General features: G+C 36.0%; 1 protein-coding gene across 3 annotated transcripts in view; it reads right to left on the reverse strand.

Moving 5' to 3' along the window:
- The window catches only part of EPHA6 (EPH receptor A6), an 814,184-nt gene that overhangs the window by 220,903 nt on the left and 572,090 nt on the right, over nucleotides 1-21,191 (reverse strand). For all 3 annotated transcript variants that reach the window (XM_045785661.2, XM_087861713.1, XM_087861712.1), the window contains 3 exons: nucleotides 11,785-11,893; nucleotides 8,634-8,707; nucleotides 5,528-5,653 (listed from right to left, as the gene is read on the reverse strand). In XM_045785661.2, the coding sequence (XP_045641617.2) occupies nucleotides 5,528-5,653; nucleotides 8,634-8,707; nucleotides 11,785-11,893 (309 nt within the window). The remainder of the gene's footprint in view (nucleotides 1-5,527; nucleotides 5,654-8,633; nucleotides 8,708-11,784; nucleotides 11,894-21,191) is intronic.

Raw genomic sequence — 21,191 nt, forward strand, 5'->3', positions numbered from 1 at the left:
TCAAAGAAGATAGATGATCTTGATAGTCTCCTTTGCAACAGAGCTGCTCACTTCATTTAAATGGAAATGTGCATTTTCATGGAAATTCAGGCCTGTATTGATGAACAAAGATAAGCTGCCACTATTAAATAGAATAGTGATATAAAAAAAAAAAAAGGTGTCCTAGAAAACTCATTTAAAAAAAAATTTACAGTGAAAGAAATTTTAAGTGTGTGTGTGTGTGTGTGTATAAATGTGTGTGTGTGTTTGTATTCAGCCTAGATATTGAATAAGTTTCCTAAGGATTTGTCATATAACATTTGGGTAAAGCTGAAAGTCCCAAGACAAAGGTTGTGGAAGACAGGTTGATTACATATGTTTTTGATAAGCATAGTGACTTAATATGAAAAAAAAAACCAATTAACACAGTGCCTTTTATAAGTAGATATTAGCTAGCTAACAAACATTTCTCAGTGAACATGTTAAGAAATGTTACAGATTAAGTGTGATATCATTTCCCATGCTTTTCTCTTTCTTAAAACTTTAATGTAGCTATTTTGGGGTTTATTTTTTAACAACTAATTTAAGAAATATTTAATGATTATATACTATGTCTCCCAATTAGAAGCCTGGAAAGCACTCTTTAAAAAAAAAAAAGCAAAAAACCAGAAAAGATGCTATGTATTGCACCAACATGAGATTTGCTAATTTTTCTGAGACAGTTCATTTGAATTACATTGATAAGTCAATTGTTCAAAGATGCCCTACTTATTCTGAATAATCTTATCATTAGTTAAATTAGGGCTTTTAATATTCTAGAAAGACATACCTTTATTTAAGAAAGAGAAGGCAAATTTTAGAAATGTAAATACAAGCAATAAATGTCATTTGACAATACTGGCCTTAGAATGACAGTGGTTCTTTAGAGCAAAACACAAGGAAAAGAATTCTAATAGGCCCCTCTTGCCAGCAGCAGTCTTGCACATAAAAGTGCCTCCCCACCCCCACCATGAAAACGCTCAATGGTTTGCCTCTACTTATTTGAAGCATTATTTCTTTGGTCTCATAAATAATTTTGTCTACTTTAATTTCTGGATTGTTTTTCATTTTCCATATTCTCAAATTTCTCATATTTATCCATTATTCTCATGTTTTGTGATATGGGAGCATGTAAGTATATAATTTTTGGATTCTTACACAAAAAATAATGCAATACTTAGAATCTTAAAAGAATATGAACAAGCTTTCATGTCTATAAATTCTCATTTTCATGAATGATAAAATATTAATAATAAAATTTTACCAACTGAAATTATTTCTAGATTGTAAATATCTCTGTAACTGGGTCTTCCAGACTTTGGTTTAAGTATTAATTATTTTCTTTTCTCCACAAAATATATTCTCTAAATATCCATACAGAATAAGAAATTCAATATTCTTTCATCAAAATGATTTCCTGATTATCTTTCAATTAAATTTTTTGTGTCAATAAGATATTAAATATCTTTAAACTACCTAAGATTTTAAAAATTGGGAATGGTTGCCTTTTAAAGCACATTTTGATACCTTTTCTGGACGCAAAATTTTTTCGTTTGAGGGAGAATAAAATGAATGGCATAGATACAATATAACACGGTGGTTAAGAATGGTAGCCCTGGGAGTTGGCCATAGCCGGGTTTAAACCCCAGGTCTTCTACTAATCTAGTCTTATAATGTTGAGCAAGTCACTTAATCTTTCTTCACCTCATTCTTCATCATAAATGAGAATACTATCTACCTCATGGGATTATTATGACAATTTCATAAGAAAATACATGAAAAGCACTTAACACAGGGCCAGGCCTTTAGTAGGTACTGAATAAAAAACAAGTTTTAATCATCATCATCACCAGAATTAAAGAATCTCCAAAGGGAAGTAGTTAGGGAAAGCATTATCATTACCAAAGGTTAAAATTCAATTTCACAAGGGAGATATCTATTTATATTAAGGCTTTGACAATAACACATTCTAGAGGAGATAGGTCAAGATGATTTGTTGCATCCATCCCTTGTGCTGAATGCCAGGTGCTTATACATATTTATCTCAATTAAGCCTGACAACAACCCCAGAAGGTAGGTAGTATACGCCCATTTTACAGATGAGGAAACTGAAGCCCAGCATTTGGCCCAAATCATGCAACTGTTAAAATCGCAGAATTACTACTCAACTCTATTTTGTTTGACTCAAAACTTAACTTCCAAACTCAAGTCAACTTTGGGAACTATTCAAACTGGACCACTCACCCTTATCTAGACCTGACCTGAATCAAAAGCATGAGCCTGTAGGGAGCACAGTCTTTACCAACCCTCAGCTTATTTTCCCTCTTTCATCTATAGTCTAATCCCACTAAGGGACCCCAGAATTCAGAAGCTTACTGACTATACCTGCTGCCTACCCACCGCACCTCTGCAGGCTCTTCTCTGCATAGAGTTGGAACACTTCACTACTCTGGACAGACCCCAGGACAGCATTTTAAACTATTTTTTCACCAAGAGCCATGTAGGTCTTATTGATTTTTCTTCAGTAATGAATCATGAATTCCTTTTACACATAGATATCCTCTATGTGGGTTCCACATAGGTATCCTCTCTAAAGCACTGAGAGTAGAGAGTAGCCATAATCAGACCTAAATGTCTTTCCCCTGACAATTACTAACACGTGATATCTTGCTTCTCTCCTATCTCCCCCATTCCAACATACCTCTGTCCAGTGTCTATACTGCCACTTAAGTCATTTAATTTACACTTCCAAGGGGAATACCTAATGCACACATATGATGAGAAAGTAGGAGTCTGAGAAGAAACAATTAAATAGGAAAAAATAGAGGATATGAGACAACCCAAGAAAGTATTTACAGTAAAATGTTGGGCAAGTAACCAGTTATGTAATTATGTCATAGATGTTAACATAATTCTATTAATTCTTCTTTAGTTTGACCAAACAGTGCTTTTTTCACACTGCTGCCATGAGAAATGTCCACATACTCACTAATTTTTTCCACCTACAAATAGAGTTTTAGAAACGTGACATAATGGAGTTCATTAACAAAGTAGTACTGGCCAGGAATGCAAAGAGGAATGTTAGGTTACAACTTCATCTCATAAAGCATTTTTATGACTTTTCTGAAGGTGGACAATAAAAACACAGCATATTGCTTGGAAGTTGAAATAATCAAAGGTGAATAAATACAAAGAGGAAACACTGATGTATAGGATTAACTACATGGTTTAGACAGTCTGTCTTTGGAGGAATCCCAATACGACTTATTAGAGGTTAGACAAGGTAGGGGGAATATGATATTAAAAGAGTCTCTTTAACAGTTACTGTGTCCTTTGGCAATATATTATACTTTTTTTTTTTTTTTTTTTGACAGAGAGAGAGGCAGCCAGCGAGAGAGGGAACGCAGGCAGGGGGAGTGGGAGAGGAAGAAGCAGGCTCCCAGCAGAGAAGCCTGATGTGGGGCTCGATCCCAGGACTCTGGGATCACTCCCTGAGCTGAAGGCAGACGCTTAACGACTGAGCCACCCAGGTGCCCCAATATATTATACTTTTTTAGGGCAAAATTTACATTTTGGTTGAAAAAAAAAAACCTAAAAGCTAAAAATGAAAATAATTTATTTGTTAACACTTAGACATTTGATTTTATTTCTCAACATGATTTCAGACACTGGCATTTACTTTATGCACAAAGGGCTATAATGGAAAATGCTTCTATTGTATCTATATAAGGACTGAACACTAAAGTATAAAAAGACATGCCACTTTTTCTTGGGCACCAGAGGATGAAAGCCAAATATAGGGTGCAATGGAATTATTTGGCCTCCTCTCACCTCTGTTCCTCTGCTGTCTTAAGTAAATGAATACCCAAACTAAATGAATATAATTCAATCACTCTTTGAATTATACCTTTAATGCCCACTGATGTGCTTTATGTTCAAGAGAAGAGAGTAGAGAATCTGGTTTCATTCCAGGTTCTTAATCTTTCTGATAAGACAGCCTCTTCAGCTGTAAGCATCAGGATTAAGTGTACAGGCCCCTTGTGTCAGCTTTCAAAGGGAGATCTGGCCTTGCAGGAGATGAGATGATCCATTGTACATAAGGAATAAAGTGATATAAGGAAGGGCTCTCTCCAAATGCCTCTGGAATTCTCATATAGTGCTAGATTTCTGTGTATTTGGGGAACAAAGTCCACTTAATGGGACTAGTCTTACAGAGTCTTGAGTTTAGAAGGGCCTAGTCATTTGCTTAAAGTTCTGATGTCACTGTCTTGAAATTCTTAATAACATTTTAACAAGAGACTCTACATATTCATTTTGCATTGGTCCCTGCAAACTATGCAGCTCGTCCTCTGGTGAAGAAGGGCTTTGGAAAGAGACAAAGGATAATCTGCTGCTTTCTTTGGTCTTTGCGAAGACATGACGCCTGGCTGGAATGGCCATGCTTTGGTATGTTCTGCTCACTCCCAAGGATTACACAGGTATCCAGTATCTAGGGGAGATGAATTCCCCTGTTCAGGATCCAGTCTCCCTTCTCTACTTACACTTCTCCCTCCCCTTCCTAGCTGCAGGCATGGCTGCCCAGTCAGAGATTACTGGAAATATTTCAAATTCTCTCTCTTGGTGCCCACGTAATTGCATTTGGACAACTGAGATGTGAATAGACATGTTTGCAATTTCCATGTTACTGCCTGAAAGACAAAGCTAAAAAAGACCAAACTTCTTCCTTCTCCTTCTCACGGGCTGGAAGGCTTTGACCATTCAGAGGAGGATGACACACTAAGGGAAGGCTGAGCAAAGAGTAAGAGGAACTTGGATCCTGTCAAAACCTCCTGAATAACAGCTCCTCTGCTAACATGGACCATACACCTTAGGTCAAGGATTTGAAAGAGGAATAAATATTCTGGGGTCTCTTTGTTACATCAGCTTAGCCTCTGCCCTAAGTAATGTACAGAGTAAACTCTTGGGAGCTAATTCACAATAAATTTGTATTTATCCAGAACAGTTGAATAAAATAGTGCTCTGTTTGAACATTCTACATAGGGAAAATCACTAATTAGCATTGAAATGACATAAAACATTATATTGAAGCTAATTTTATCCTCATTGATTTCCAGAACACTTCTGGATCTTGCTCAGCCTCAAGGTCATCAATATGAATACTTATTATAGTATATGTCTATAGATGTTGGGGCCTGAGTCAATCTATGATAACTTATGAAAAACTCATGAAGTTGTATCTTCAAAATAAATTCATACATCACTCTAGTTTCATTGTAAGTTATCTCATACTGAAAGAAGACTACAGGAGTTAAAAATAACATCTGTGAATTCTTTCATTGCTTAGAAAATGAATTTACGTGCTTACAATACTTAAAAAAATAACATATAGAAGATAATTTGCTTCTCATTTCTGAAAAATTTTCAATGACTAAAACTTCTAAGATTTAAAATATTATGTTGATAAACCATCAAGGAATCTTATCTTCAAAAGTACAGATTTTGTGTTTACCTGCCCCAATGACTCTCTCAATGCGAATTCTTGAAGGATCAATTTCCTTTGCAAATTCATGAACTGCGAGGGATGGGTCTTCATATGTATCTGGATCTATGTAAGTTTTAATTCCTGGGAAACGTACTGCAACAAAATAGAAGACTGATTTAGTTTAAAATATTTTAGTAATTACACATCTTGTGTATGTTTAAAACAAGGATTGACATACTAAAGTAGTCGTTCTTGTTAATTATTTAAATTTAATTCTCTTCTCTTTTTGTCCCACTCCTCCTCACCCCCCATTAAAGCTTTGAGTACTTAGAGTCAAGAATTTATTTACCTGTTAATGTAAAATGAACTGGTGGTTTAATAGAGAGTGAGCTGACAGACTCCAGAAAACATATTTATTATATCTCTGTAAAATGTTTAATCAGCTCGCTTATTCACTAACAACCCGTACATTTCATACAGGATCTAGCTTAGGACATGGGGGAAAAAAACATAAGCCTTTCCCTCCAAACAAGCAAGCCTGTTAGTGTCCCTCCTGGACCCTTCGAACTAGCACTAGGCAATGGGTTTTCCAAAATCATGCCTCAGTCCAGAAACTCTCGGGCAGTAAAGAACAGATCCCATGGCACAGCGATGGACAATGACAAGGGACATCAGCCCTTCCTGTTCTTGGGGTTGCTTTCATAGCCAGGCTGCACATGATCCTGGACAGGACCCCCTGTCGATCCTGGAGTTAAGGGTGGGAATCTAAGGTCCAAATCTGGTCACTGGCTGTGTAGCTGCTACTCTCTTTGAAAGGGGCGGAGTGCTCACAGCCCAACAGTTAGAATGATGAATAAGGATGGCTGGAAAACTTGAAGGTGTGATTATATATTCATCCACAACTTCTTCCACTATCTGAAGAAGTCATAGACTGCCTGTGGATGGATATTCCTTGGTTTTGCTGGTTGGTTTTTGTTTTCCAGGTTAGACTGCTAGCTCCTGGAGGATAGATCATCTCTTATACACCTTTTATCTTTCCAAATTCCTTAGGTATGGTTTTATAGGTAATAACCATACAGCAAACCTTTATTAAATATGAATTACTAGGGATTAAAAGATCAATACAAATTCGTGGCATAGAGGATGGATAATACTTGGGTTATCTTGCTTTTGATTTTGAAAACCATACGATACCCTGAGTTAAGTGTTGGCTAGGTTTCCTTAGAAACATGCTCTTGCAAGAAAATCTCAAAAGCAAACAAAGAAAAAGTGATAAAGTGAGTTTAGAGGAGGTGATGAAATGCCATTAGCAGAATTTGCTTCATGAGTTCTGTATGTCTGTTGCCTTCTTTCGTTACTTTTTGCCTACTATCTCCTGCTACCAGATATGCACCCATGAGATTAGTACTTCCCAAAATATCGCCAGTAAAGCATTCTAGGTATACTTAGGCCTGATAATGATTCTAAAATACTGTGCTTTTCTTGACTTCCCAAAGTTTAGACTGGAGGAAAAGAGAACAGATCATCTTTACCTCTGGTCCATATTCCTTATGATATTTTTATAACTTAATGGGAGTTGTAGTTTCAGATTGAAAAATCTAAATGCAAACCCAGTGGCTACTACTAGATGATTAGTGGTATCTAATTGGATTTAAGGTGTTAATATTACTTTCTTGTGTGTGTGTAAACACAATGTATGTAGTATAGGGGAAAAAAAAAACTTAGCTCCAATTTTAACTATCTAGTTACTTATTTAACTTATCCATGGCTTCTTAAACATGGGTTTGTTGCTTTTCTTTTACTTCTTTGGCTGCCTTAGGTTATTTTCACTGCTTCTTGCTGGGCCCATCTGGTTTAGTTTATGGTAAACTGCTAGTTGGAAAACAGATAATAAATACCCCAGAAGCATCTCTTTCTTCTGCATTTCAGTACTAAATGCCCTGCAGTCAATCTTAAGGTGGCTCGGCATATGTCATCCGTCCAGGTGTTTGGATCCAGTTTTCCACAACTGTTCACAGTGTTCCCAGCTCATCCCATGGATGGTAGTGGCTGTCTCAGCTTTCTGCTCTCTGCCAATGCAGCGAGTCTCAAATGTATTGTAAAAAAAAAAAAAAAAAAAAGAGCAACTAGGGAGACCTTGCTAAAAATGCATATGTCGTGGCCCTACCATGGACCTTCTGAGTCAGAACTTCGGTGAGTGAGGATGGAACATCCTAATGCAGATAGTCCGTAGACCACTGGAAAATCTTGTGAGCCTAGAAATAGTCCTAACCCATCCCTCTAATTGATAATACCCTCACTTAAATCCTTTCTGCCCCATCAGAGAATGTTATAGATTGAAAAGTCCCTTATTCCTTTTGCTCAACTTGAAGTAAAGATGAGTTTAAATAGTTAAACAACGTGCCTCACACATTATCTCTATAGTGCAGTTAATTAGAGAACATCCCTTTCTTGGTAATTCAGCCCCACGACAGAGAAACTGTCTTGACAAAGTAGTCTGCCATTTGGAGGTGGAGGTGGAGGTGGGCGTTGGGGAGGAGAGGGTGGCAATTATCAAACCAACTATAGTGGTAATTACAGCTTGCTTGGGAAGAGATTCTACAAATGAATATAACCTTGTAGTCAGCTCAAGGATTTCATACATATTCTAAAAGTTAAAGAGCTGATTTTCTTTTTTAGTGTTAATGAATTGTAAATTGATTTGTTATGTGTTTAAATGACAGTCACTACAAGAAAGAATAAAAATTCCTTAATATTTCCATGGCTAATGCTCTACTAAATAAAACCAAATCACATTCAGGAGCCACTGTGAATAGTAAATAACTAGATATAAGCAGTCATCTTGTATTTTTAGCATATTCAGTCTTCGTGTTTTCCAGCAAGCAGAATTAGTAAAAAAAAAAAAAAAAAAAAAAAAAAAAAAAAAAAAAAAAAAAAAAAAAAAGGTACTATCATTTAATGAGAAGCAGGTGCAGTTTCCACAAACAAACCTGGAAACCAGATGAAAACTCTTATACTGAAAGGTTGGAAGTACACTTTTTCAGATTTTCTCAACTCCGTGGATATAAGTTTAAAACGAACTCTCAAGGGCTGGCACAATGTAAAACAATGGAAGAGTCACTGTACTACTTACAATGCCCATTCTGCTGTAAGTGGTTTCTTCTCTTCTCTTCTGACTTCATTTTGGCCTTTATGTACCATTGGCATCTTTAAAAAGGGTAAATAGAATCTTAGTTTTAGAATTGAATGAGAATCAAAACCAACTAAAATACCTATCACCCATAGGCAAAGTTCTTATCATAAAGGCCATTTTTTAAGAAAATCTTGATAACACGTGAAAATACTCCATATGACATTTTTCGTATATATCCAAATTAACTCCAGATAAGAACGAAATGCTCTCAAGTGGACTGATTGATCCAAATGATAGGAATCTTAGAGAATATTCTATAATCAGAAATAACCATCCTGTCCTTCCTTATATAACTTCTAATAGCTGGAGTTGGTAAAAGCATTAAAAGTCAAAATGAGAGCATGTTTTTGAGTCAAAAGCTCAGACATTTAGACAACTGTCTACTGGTTTCATTGCTAAAGAGCATGATTTCCTTTCTAATGTCAGAAATTTGGTAGAGGTATGCTCTGTTCTCTCTTGGGATGATAGTGCTCTAAGAAAGAGGAGATGCTTATCTTGCATGACTTCTTCAACATGAATAAATTCATCAGCATCCATATGATTTGACAGTTCATCAAATTTCTAATTCCAAATGGTTAAACAGAATACATCTGTGGTATACAATCCAATCTTTCAATGTGAACTTATCCTCAAACCCTATGGCAAATTGAGTATTTATTCAGAAATGTCATACAGTTTTTATAGAACAATTTCCAATGAATACTCCCCTATCAAGGTGCTTAAGGGATACTTCAAAATGAATTTTTTTATCCTGTATAATTGAAATTGTCTTCCCCAGGATGTAGAATAAGTTCCTAATGTTATATAAATGGGCAAACATGGAATGTAAAAACCGAAAATAATTTAGTACAAATTTTTCTTCATCATTGAATTCTCTTTTTAAGTGGTATTCAAATTCTGCTTCAGAAATCCCAAATAAAGATAACATTTGAGCGCATCTCTCAAATTCATTAGGGCAAACTGATTTAGCCTAAAGACTAAAGGTTTGCTAAACATACAGCAACACATAAAGTATTGGCATGCTTATTTTTTTAACCTAATTGTCATTGTGCCTTTCCATGCACCAAAATTGTATTTAATCCCTCTTCTTGCAAGACAGTCCTAGATAGGATCAGAAGAACTCCAACCTGTTATTTTTGGGATTTTGATTTGTTTTGTTTTGCAAACAAGCTTAGACCTCTACCAGGATGCATAGGGTTTTGTTTGGTTGTTTCTGTTGTTTTTGTAAGCAGTTCTCCCCTGCTAGTGATTAAGGATTTTGTACGTCATGTTTGGTATTTGTAGGATATTATATTGAATATTTTGCTTTCAACTAAATGTTTAGTTGGTTTAGAGAATCCAAAATTTGTTTTCTTCCCACTATAAAAGATGGTTGTACCAAAGCTGTGATGATGGCAGGAACTGTCAGACATTCCTGAGGTATAAAGGGACAGAGAAACAGAAGAGTGCTTGGCAACAGTATCTGGTGGGGGCACCATGACAAGTCCAAACTAGTCCTTTCTATTAGGATTAATTTATCAGTATTTCCTGCATTTTTTCATTAGATATTTTTCTTTTTTTCTTATTACTATAGCTGTGACTTTTCTATCAGCTAATCAGCCTCCCAACACTGGAGACTCTGAGATACTTTCTATTTATTACACAAGAGCAATGCTAGGTCTATTAATACAAAAAAAATTTTAAATACACATGGGATAAATGTGTCCCTTTTACAATTAATTTCATAAAGAAGTCACCATTTCAACTCAACCACATTAAGATACTCACGTGTTTCTCTGCTCCTTGAGAAGTTCTGTAAAGTGGGTTTGTTACAACTAAATCTGACACCTTCATTCAACAGGTAGCAGCTGCAGTCAGGCAGGGACCCACCTTTGACAAGTGCCTTCTAAGTACTTGTGAATTTATTGATCTGCACCTTTAGCCTGCACTAAAATTATAGATAATAATTTTCCATGCATGCATATCCTCTATAATTTTAGAATTAATTTTAATAAAATATTGATATGTAAGTAGAGTTTTAAAATGAACAAAACAAAGGGTGTTTATAGCTCACTGAACTGTTGCCCGAAGGTAGCTCTTTGTTATTTCTGCTCATTATCAAATATCAACATTTTCCAGTTGAGATGGCATACTTTGGCTGATGTCATCATGGATGCACACTTTTTCTGGCATTCTTATTGCACTTTTAAATCATGACACTGGTTGTTTGCAGTATGTGTGTTTTTCAGATTATCAGGAAAACTCTTGAGGTATTCTTTTGTGCCCCTACCGATAATCTAGAAGGAATTATTTTTCCCCTTGTAGGAATAAAAATATGATCTAATATATTGACAATATCTGACAAAGAGCTGAGGCCTAATATCAAGGCTTACATAAGAAATACAACTTGTTCTTTTTTGTAATTTCATACATATTATCTTTACTCACGTCTCTGTATTGTCAGTACCCAGCTCATGATAACAATCTAATATATCTAAAAATCAGTAAATGGTTTTGATTCATTGTTACACAAAGTATGCACAAAAATAGAAATCTAAGTTTTAGATGGGTGAAGCACTTTGACCAGCTAGTCAGGATTTCAATCTAGGTCTTTTGCTCTGTTAAATTTATTGTTACTCTAAATTTTCATCCTTATTACACTAAAGTGGAGAAATACCGGGTTTATAAAACCAATTAATATAACTCTAATATAGATCCTTTCACTATTTAATGAATAAATATAATATATTCTATAATATTAAGATTTACATAAATTCTCTGTTGAATTATTTTTTCCCCCAGGAACAATCTCTTTCATGGGATAATTTGAATGTAGCAAAGGAAAAACTCAGAAGTAACTTATTAAGAATTTATCATTCTTAGCTTTCAAAGTGTGTTTATCAAGTCGTTAGTTGCTTTCATATTCAGAAGCCTATTGATACAGAGAACTAGACAGGTGGTTCTGTTACATAAACTTCAGTCAGAGCAGAATCTGCCCTGATCCCCTTTTCTCTCAAACACAGTTTGTTACATTGAAAAGCATATGAATACAAAGTATATAAGAGAACAGTTATTCGCAAATCTTGGTAGTAATCTGGTATGCTTTAGTTACCTCCCAGTGATTAAGAAGAACAAAGTAAGAATGACGAGGAGAGTAAATCCCCCAACAGCTGCAGTGGCTATCACGAGAATCTGTCCCTGTTCTGCTGCCATGTCAGAAGCTGAAACACAAATACAAAATTAGAATTTCCCTGGGTGACATTTCACACCAAAATTATTTCACAACTTATTATATGCTTGAAATATGGTAATGGACACCAAAAATCCCTGTAATATTTGCCTTTATTTGGCACACAGGATGCAAACTTAAAATAAGGGCTGAGGATCGAGGTCATAACCCACGACATAACCCTTTCTCCTTTTCCACAAAAATACCAATAGAATAGATGAATTCTTAGTATCCCACATTTTAGGATTAAGTATTTGTTGCAAATTTAAATCAGCAGATGGACTTAAAGGATTTTGTTTATATAACTGCTAACTTATTTCCTTAAACACTTTAATCAACAGACTAGGCTTTACCCACTGTTTTGGTGTCTATTTTTAAAAAGTGGAAAAACTATTGCATAATTCGCTTAAGAATGAGCTTTTTTATATTTCATGGAGCTTAATTCAAACACTAAAGTTAAGAATTCACACTCTACAGCACAAGCGTGTAAGTTCTTAGATGTCTAGCAGTAATTTAAAAACTAACATTTGAAAGCTTCCTTTTTTGAAGAAAAGACTAGATAACATATGGTAACAACATATTAATTCTCTCATTGACAAAACTGTATCTAAACCTGTATTGGATGCATGTTTCACTACTTCCCAGGAATCTTTTAAAATACATTAGTTCAATGAATTCATTAGCACTTATTTTGTGTATTACTGAACTTTTAGTCAGATACATTTTTTATTGAATGGGATATGAACTATTGCTTAGGAACAGAGGTGAGAAAACTGAGGCCCAAAGAAGGTAAAGAACTTGCCCAACTTCACACATGACCATCACCAGAATTCAAGCTTCAAATTTATGTTTCATTTCTCTTATGAAGAATTCAGTTAATTATCAATATTCTAAAATATTGAGTCAATCAGTCCCTTTAATATCCTTTAGCTAGAATAAATGTTGATTTTTATTTTGATTACTGTAAAAATCTATTAATCAAAGCATTTATACACAGAAAACTGAACCAAAGAAAGAATATAACATTATTCCAACATTATAACCAAAGAAACAATATAACTGAAAAACATTTAATTCTCTAACATAACATTTATTAAACTTGGCTACTTTAAGACTTTCATGGAAGTAGATCTTCTTCTGGGAATCAAGTATGCAGTATACTATGTGCAAATTTATAACCAGAGTAATAACTTCCTCAATAAAAATGACCTATCTACTAGAAAATATCTGAACATTAAAAGCTATTGTTGAGTAAGAAACCAGTTACAGCATTTAAGAGGCTTTTTGAGAAACCCACATGTAAATAAAATCAAAAATCATTTATGTTCAGTTTTCAGTAAGGGATTTATTAAACCTTGGAATTAGATTTTAGTCACTATGATTTAATTAAGATATACTCAGGCATCTATTTCTTTTAGCTTATAATCTGCGCAGATACAAGTTGAAGAGTTGCATCTTATCCAATAAATAATGTGCTGAAGATTTTTTTTATTAGGTCCTCAATGAATTTCCTAATCTTCAAAATAGCACTGATATTGTGGGAATTAATGCGTGCTCTAAAATGTCACATTTTCACACTGAAAATTATTGAATAACAAATTAAATGGAATAGATATTACAGAAAACAACACTAACTTTTTGAAGATAAAGAAGATGGCATTTAAAAAGAAAACGTTTACTTAGCAACTGCTGTATTTGTAAAATATATAATATAGTTCAAGAGTTTTAAAATTGGAGCCCATATTTTCACAATAGCCAGGTAGCAAATGATTTATTGGGACTGTATATTCAAAGTGCAGATAGAGGAGAAGATCATGTAACTGGGTCTTTTGAAAATCAGATTACTTTGTTACAGAACACGGTGTTGTTTAACTTAAATAATTACTTAGCAAACTGCCAGTTTTACTAATATATCTTCTTTTTCACACTTGTAATTACATATTTATGAACTTTGCTTCAATTAAAATTTTAATTGAATAACAGAATATTAAGTTGTGACACTTTGAAAAATGCATATGCCTGTATAATTGTTTCTTAACTTCTGTACCAGAAATCCTAAACACTGTTCTTTGGAGATTAACATACAGTTGACCCTTGAACAACACAAGTTTGAACTGCATGGGTCCACTTATATGCACAATTCTTTTTTTAATAATACAGTATGGTATTGTAAGTGCATTTTCTATTATGATTTTCTTAACATTTTCTTTTCTCTAGCTTACTTTACTGTAAGAATACAGTATATAATACATATAACATACAAAATATGTGTTAATTGACTATGTTATTGGTAAGGTTTCTTGGTAGGCTATTAGTAATTTTGGGGGAGTCAAAAGTTATATGTGGATTTTTGACTGAATGGGGCAGTGGGAAGGATTGGTGTCCCTAACCCTCATGTTGTTTAATGCTCAACTGTATAGAAATATATAAGTCATTTGAAAATAAGAGCATATAAGGTGATGCCCTATTATACTGGGAGTAAAATGCCATGGGTTATGGGGCTGGGATGATTATGAAAACATTAGGAACATCATCATCATCAACAGCAACCACTATTTGTTTCATACTAAACTGTTCTTGAGAATTATGCTTAGTACTTCAAATTCAGTATCAAATTATTCTGCACAATGGTCTTAATAGGTAGGTACTACTATTAGTACTAGTTTAAGTGGTTATATTATTTGTCTAAGGTCACACTTCTTGTTCACAGGAAAGCTGGCAATCCAATCCAATTTGCTAGGCTCCAGGCCCATGCTATTGCCAGTATTTTATATGACCATTTTCACTAACAGAACAAATGGCTAGATCCAGTGCTTTTATGGGTCCTCAATCTATTTTGCTTGACCTTGGTGTCAGGTCTGTAAAATGAGAATGTTGAATTAAATGTCTTTGTCACAACCTTTCAGAGCAATTTTACTATGATATTGTGTTATCCATAAAGGCTACAAATATTGGAAAGAATAAGATTTGCCAGATGAAAATAAGAGGGACACTCATGATCTGTGCTGCAGCTCTTGGTCCTTAATGGGGATAATTTCTGCCCTCTTGTCATAATAATGTTGGCCAGTCACCAAGTTCTGACTATCTCAGGATGAAGGCTATAGTCCTTAACTTTGTTCACAAGGCTCTCTACAAATGGCTCTAAATTTGTATTTCCAGATTAATATCTTATCATTCTCTAACTATGCTGAATTTATTCCAATTGCTTAAAAGAGAATGCCAAACTCTCATCCATGGCCAATTCCTAGTCACCCCTCCTACATGAACATCACATCATTTGGGCAGATTTCTCTGATTGTTTAGATTTGATTAGGTCCCCAGACTTATGTTCCCACAGAGCCTTGTACTACCTCTACCAATAAATTTCAATCATGTTTTATTGAAAGAACTTCTTCTGTAATCTTTATTTTTTAATTAGACTACAAATTCCATGAGGGTAGGGATTTTATTATTCACTATTGTATCTATAGTTAAGTTGAATGATGACATCTCCACTACCCCTCTCCTTGCCCCTACAGAAAAAGAGAGAGAGAGATGGAGAGAGGGAGAGAATTTGTAGGTACAAGTAAGTTAAGGATCAGTCATCCTGTATTAGCTGGGTGGAACCAAATCCAATGACAAATGTCTCATATAAGGAGACAAAAAAGAAGACAAAGAAGAGAAGTCCATGTAAAGACAGAGGCAGAGACTGTGGAGTTATGCAGCCACAAGGCAAGGAATGCCTGGAGCCACCAGGACCTAGAAGAGGCAAGGAAGGATTCTCTCCTAGAGCCTTAGGAAGGGGTAGGCTTCTGGACTCCATAACTGCGAGAGAATAAATTTCTGCTGTGTGTGTCATTTATGACAGCAGCTCTAGGAAACTAATACAGTATTCAGCCTATAAGGCCTGATACATAGTAGTAGCTCAATAAATATTTGAGGGAATGGACTGAATGATGGTTTGCACTGGGTGATTCTGGTTAAAGAAAAAAAAAAGTTAGGTTAACCTAGGGTAATCCATATCCTCACCTTCCACTTGAGATAGGTAAAGATTTACCCTGAAGGTAGCTATATGTATGTGAAGTAAGTCTACCCAACATGATTTTAATCAGAAGAATCCAATTATTCTGTATGCTTGGAGATAATACTTTCCAGAAGGCAGAAGCTGCTGGGAAGTACAGACTTCTACATGTGATCAACTTAAGTTGATTAAGCTTAGAAATGTGAATCTAAGGTTAAGAATTCATCAGTTCCGGGGCACCTGGGTGGCTCAGTCTGTTAAGCGGCTGCCTTGGGCTCAGGTCATGATCCCAGGGTCCTGGGGTTGAGCTCCGCATCGGGCTCCCTGCTTAGCGGGGAGTCTGTTTCTCCCTCGGCCTCTGCCCCTGCTTGTTCGTTCTCTCCCTCTCTGTCGAATAAATTAATAAAATCTTAAAAAAAAAAGAAAAAAAGAATGCATCAGTTCCTTCAACAAATATTTACTGAGCACCTATTACATCGCAGACACTGAAATAAACACTGGAGTTTCAGTGATGAACAAAAAAGACCATTACTGCCCTCCTGGATTTACAGTTCATGGGAAAGATAGACAATGAACAAATAATTACAAGTGTAAGAACTGTTTACAAAAGGTATACATGGGGGTTGCTCTGGAAAAAGAATAAGCAGCCCCTAGCAATGAATCAACAGAGTGGCACTGATTCTTGGACTATGTGAGAATTATGGTGCCAACCCCTGCAGTCGAAAATCACTGTATATCTTTTGATTCCCCTCAAATTTAACTACTGTTGAGTAGTAATAGCTGATTGGAAGCCTTTGCCAATAACATAAACAATTGTGTTGTGTGTTATACTATATGTATTATATACTATATTCTTATAATAAATTAGGCTAGAGAAAAGAATATGTTATTAAGAAAATCATAAGGAAGAGAAAATACATTTATAGTACTGTAAAAAATATGCATATGGGCAGTGCTCACAGTGGTCCTGTGAACCTGTCTTGCTTGGACAATGTTTGGACAGAACAGACCCAGGACATCCCTTCTTCCAGCCTCCAGCCACCCTCCAAACTTGGAACCATAATCTCAGCTATCATCTGCCTCTGGGATCTGCCAACACCATTTTTAGAGCTTATTTCCTTCTTGCTGATCAACCATGAACTCCCAGGTTCATCAGAATTATGCCACCGAGCTGGACGCTGCTGCCGCCCACTTGGTCAACACGCGTCTGCAGGCCTCCTGCACCTACCTCTCTTCGGGCTTCCATCTCCCCCTCCATAATGCCTCTTGAGGGCGTCGGCGCCTTCTTCTGTGAGGCGGCTGAGGAGAAGCCGGAGGGCGGTGAGGAAGGGCTCTTGAAGATGCAAAACTAGCGGGGAAGGTCACACCCTCTTCCAGGACAAGAAGAAACTGTCCCAAGATGAGGAGGTAAAACCCTGGACGCCATAGAAGCCGCTATGGTCCCGGGAAGAACCTGAACCAGGCGATCCGAGATCTGCCTGCCCGGCGTTTCGCCTCACAAACTCCCCTGTCTCTGCGACTTCCTGTAGAACCACTTCCTGGATGAGGATGTGAAACTCATCAAGAAGATGGCAACCACCTGACTAACCTCCACAGGCCGGCTGGCTCCAGGCTGGGCTGGGCCAGTATCTCTTTAAAAGCCTCATGCGCGGGACACCTGGGGTGCTAGGTCGGTTGAGTGTCTGCCTTCAACTCAGGTCCTCTGATCGAGTCCCGCCTGGAGCTCTCTGCTGCGTGGGAGCCTGCTTCTCCCTCTCCCTGCTGCTCCCCCTGCTTGTACTCTCTCTCTCTGTCAAAAAAAAAAAAAAAAAAAAAAAGGCTCATGTGCAACTATGAGCCTCTGGAGCCCAGTGGCAGTGATGTCAGGGCTTCTGCCTGAATCTCTCCCTGTAGCAACTATGCAGCATTTTAACCACTCTTGAGCCTTGTGCCAAGTCTTGGACCAAGTGAAAACAATAAAACTTTCGCAGGAAAAAAAAATTAAAATCAAATCAAATCTGTGCATAAGTGGACCTGCACAGTTCAAACCTGTGTTATTCAAGGGTCAACTACATGTGTTAAGAGAAGGAGGAAGAGGAGGAGGAAGAAAGGAGGAGAAAGAGGAGGACTTGTTCCTTGGTTAGAGGTCTCAAGAACCTGATTTATTTAAGTAGACACTTAGACCAAAAAACCATAAAATCATCTATCTACCAAATGAATTCCAGAAAAGTACAGTATAGTTGCAAATTCTCCTGTCATGCATGAAAACTTGTCTGTTAGCACCATTTGTCATTTTTCAACCCTAAAAAGATTATTTCTAATTAGTTTTGTAGGAGAAAATGAATATCATTTACTCATGTAAATAACGTCCTAGAGAGCAAACCTGTGCTTAAAAAAAAGAAATAATGACATCCAGGTAAGAAATGAAATTTATTTGCGACTAGTTGATTGGAAATGTCCCTTCGCTTAATGGAATAAGGTTGTAGTCTTGGAAAAATACAAGTATATTAAAATAATTATTTCTCTGTATGGTTTGAAAAAAGACACACTTCCTGGGGCGCCTGGGTGGCACAGCGGTTAAAGCGTCTGCCTTCGGCTCAGGGCGTGATCCCGGCGTATGGGATCGAGCCCCACATCAGGCTCCTCTGCTATGAGCCTGCTTCTTCCTCTCCCACACCCCCTGCTTGTGTTCCCTCTCTCGCTGGCTGTCTCTATCTCTGTCGAATAAATAAATAAAATCTTTAAAAAAAAAAAAAAGAAAAGAAAAAAGACACACTTCCTTAAGAGGAAGCAATTATCCAAAAAGAGATGCAAAATTGTTCCTGAACAAGAGCTTAGCACCTAGCCAATGCTTGGCGTAAGTCAGGATGCCATTGTAAGTGAGGTTTACTTTAGCTGTTTCTATTTAAAGAGAAAAAAAAAAGTGAGGTTCTTTACTTGGAATCCAAATACTTCTAAAAAATAGATTTAAAAAATAAATTTCATGTCTTTAGGAAAATATGAGAGAAAAGCAATTTGGCTATTTTTAACCAAAGAATTTTCTTCTACTGAGACATGATTTTGTCTCTCTGTAATCAAGATTATTCTAGTTTATATTTACACTTCAAAGTAAAATCTGTTATTTGTATGCTGTGTCATTTTCTGTGGAATAGCTTTTAAAGTTAACTCTTTTCTGTTATGAACATCTTTTTAAAGTTATTGAAGACAGCAGTTACATGATTTTTTTTTTTTGAGTAAAGTTTTTTTCAAATGCTGCCTGGGGAAATAAATGGTGGTATATATTGTTTTATATTTACATGTTTTACTTATGACTCCCAATTCTTGATGAAATGTCAAAATTTCAAGTGATATTATCTCACCATTTCACCAAAATGATTTTCTAAAGCACAGCAGAAATCTCAAAAATGTAATGGATTGACAGTACCCAGTTAATTAATCTTAAGGTTTACTGACAGACCATACAGGAAATCCTTAGCATTTTTTTTTTATTTTCAGGAAAAAAAAAAATTCCCCTTTTAGGTCATATACTGTAATCAGGATTGGCTTAACCTTATGAAATGAGGTACTTATATAAAGATTTAGCAATATATAAAGGAGACTAATCTGTAAAACCTCAACACTATATGGTTATATAGACATATGAGTATGACATATGAGTGAAAGCTGAGGGTACATTTCTCCTAGATAAACATAATCTTGTGATTTTGTAGATGATGCTGTTACTCTCTTGGCTACCTGGACTTGAAATGTGCAGTCATCTCTGATTCTACCTTTCCCTACAACTTCACGTCCAGAATCAAATCTTTATCATGTCTGACATTATCTTGTGTTTATTACCACGGCACAGCCTCATTTCAGGCTTCATACTCACATGATTAGGCTATGTTTATGTTTTTCTATTCAATTGGCTTTCTATAGTATTTCTTCCCAATCCATCTCACATGATGTGGCCACAGGATTATTCTTCAAAATAATATTTAAAAATATTCAGAGTCTTCCCCAGTGCCTAGGGGGTCAAATCATCCCACTGCAGTGGGGACACCATTCTTAGAGAACTCCAGACCTGACACCTTGGACTCAGCCCTCCCATGATTCTCTCCTTGGCCTTCAGGTTAATCATCAATTCTGTCGTTCCTACATTTTAAGTATTTCTTAGATAGATCCCCGTTCTCTCCTGTTCCCGCAGCTATTCAGATACTCATCACATGTATTTGAATTCAGCTAGATGGCAACTTCATTTATGTGGAAGGCAGAGGAACAATAACAAGATGGACAAAAAGAGCCTCTGAAGAGACATTTGACAGAGATTCACATACTAAAGAATGCGTAGTTTACTCCATAAAACAGGTCTGATGCCTCACACTATTACTTCAGACCTGTTCATTGATTGCCAAGTTCACAAAACAGTAGAGTAACAGTAAATTAAGTAAATGGAGGCCAAGGGTGAGATATCTAAAGAGAAGGAATGGAATGGAAGTGCACACTGCTGGGCTGACTGCCAGAAGAACTGGGAAAACTGAAAATCTGACATAAGATTCCAAAATATACACTATTCTGGAGTCATGAAGTTAGGATCAAACATCCCTGTAAAATTCAGGGAGCGTAGAAGGACTCACTATGTTATAACTCCAAACATTAATATGATCATACAAGGTCAATTACAAAATGCTGAATTACATTCAAGATATTTTATTTAACAGGCCAACAGTCTGTGGATGAATGACTACAAAACAATGTCTCTGCAAAATATTTTAAAATAATAAAAATAGTGCTTTTAAGGCCAAACTTTTGTCTGAAAACTTTAACTGTCAAAAAAGATTCAATGTCTGAGGATTTCAGGGGTTTTTGGCTCATTTCAACTATCCTATAAGCTTCTTGAGGGCAGAAATAATATCTCTCAACTTTCTATATCACATGGGATTAGTAGAGTGCCTTACACAATCTAGGAATTAATAAATATTCATGAAGAAGAGCTAAGGAACACACTCTAGATATAAGGATTAAATGTCCCTGGCTAAAGAAGAGTTTTCATATATGATGTATTTGGAAACATTCCTGTTTAAAAATGTTCTAGTTATACAAACGACCCCTTACACATTTGTACTTTGGTATTTAATATGTGCAGAGATAAATTAATAGAAAATACTGTGAGTTAAGATTTCTTATTCAAATACCCCTGCTTAGGCTTTGAATGAAGTAAGTATTTAAAGGAAGAGTATTGCCAGGGTATTGTATTAGCATGTTTCTTTTACATTCATTCAATATTTGATGCCATTTACCAATAGGAAAAATACTTCTAAGATGAGAGAGA

Source organism: Ursus americanus, chromosome 4, assembly GCF_024610735.1.
Source record: "Ursus americanus isolate L20-20 chromosome 4, mUrsAme1.1.p, whole genome shotgun sequence".
Taxonomy (NCBI): Eukaryota; Metazoa; Chordata; class Mammalia; order Carnivora; family Ursidae; genus Ursus; species Ursus americanus.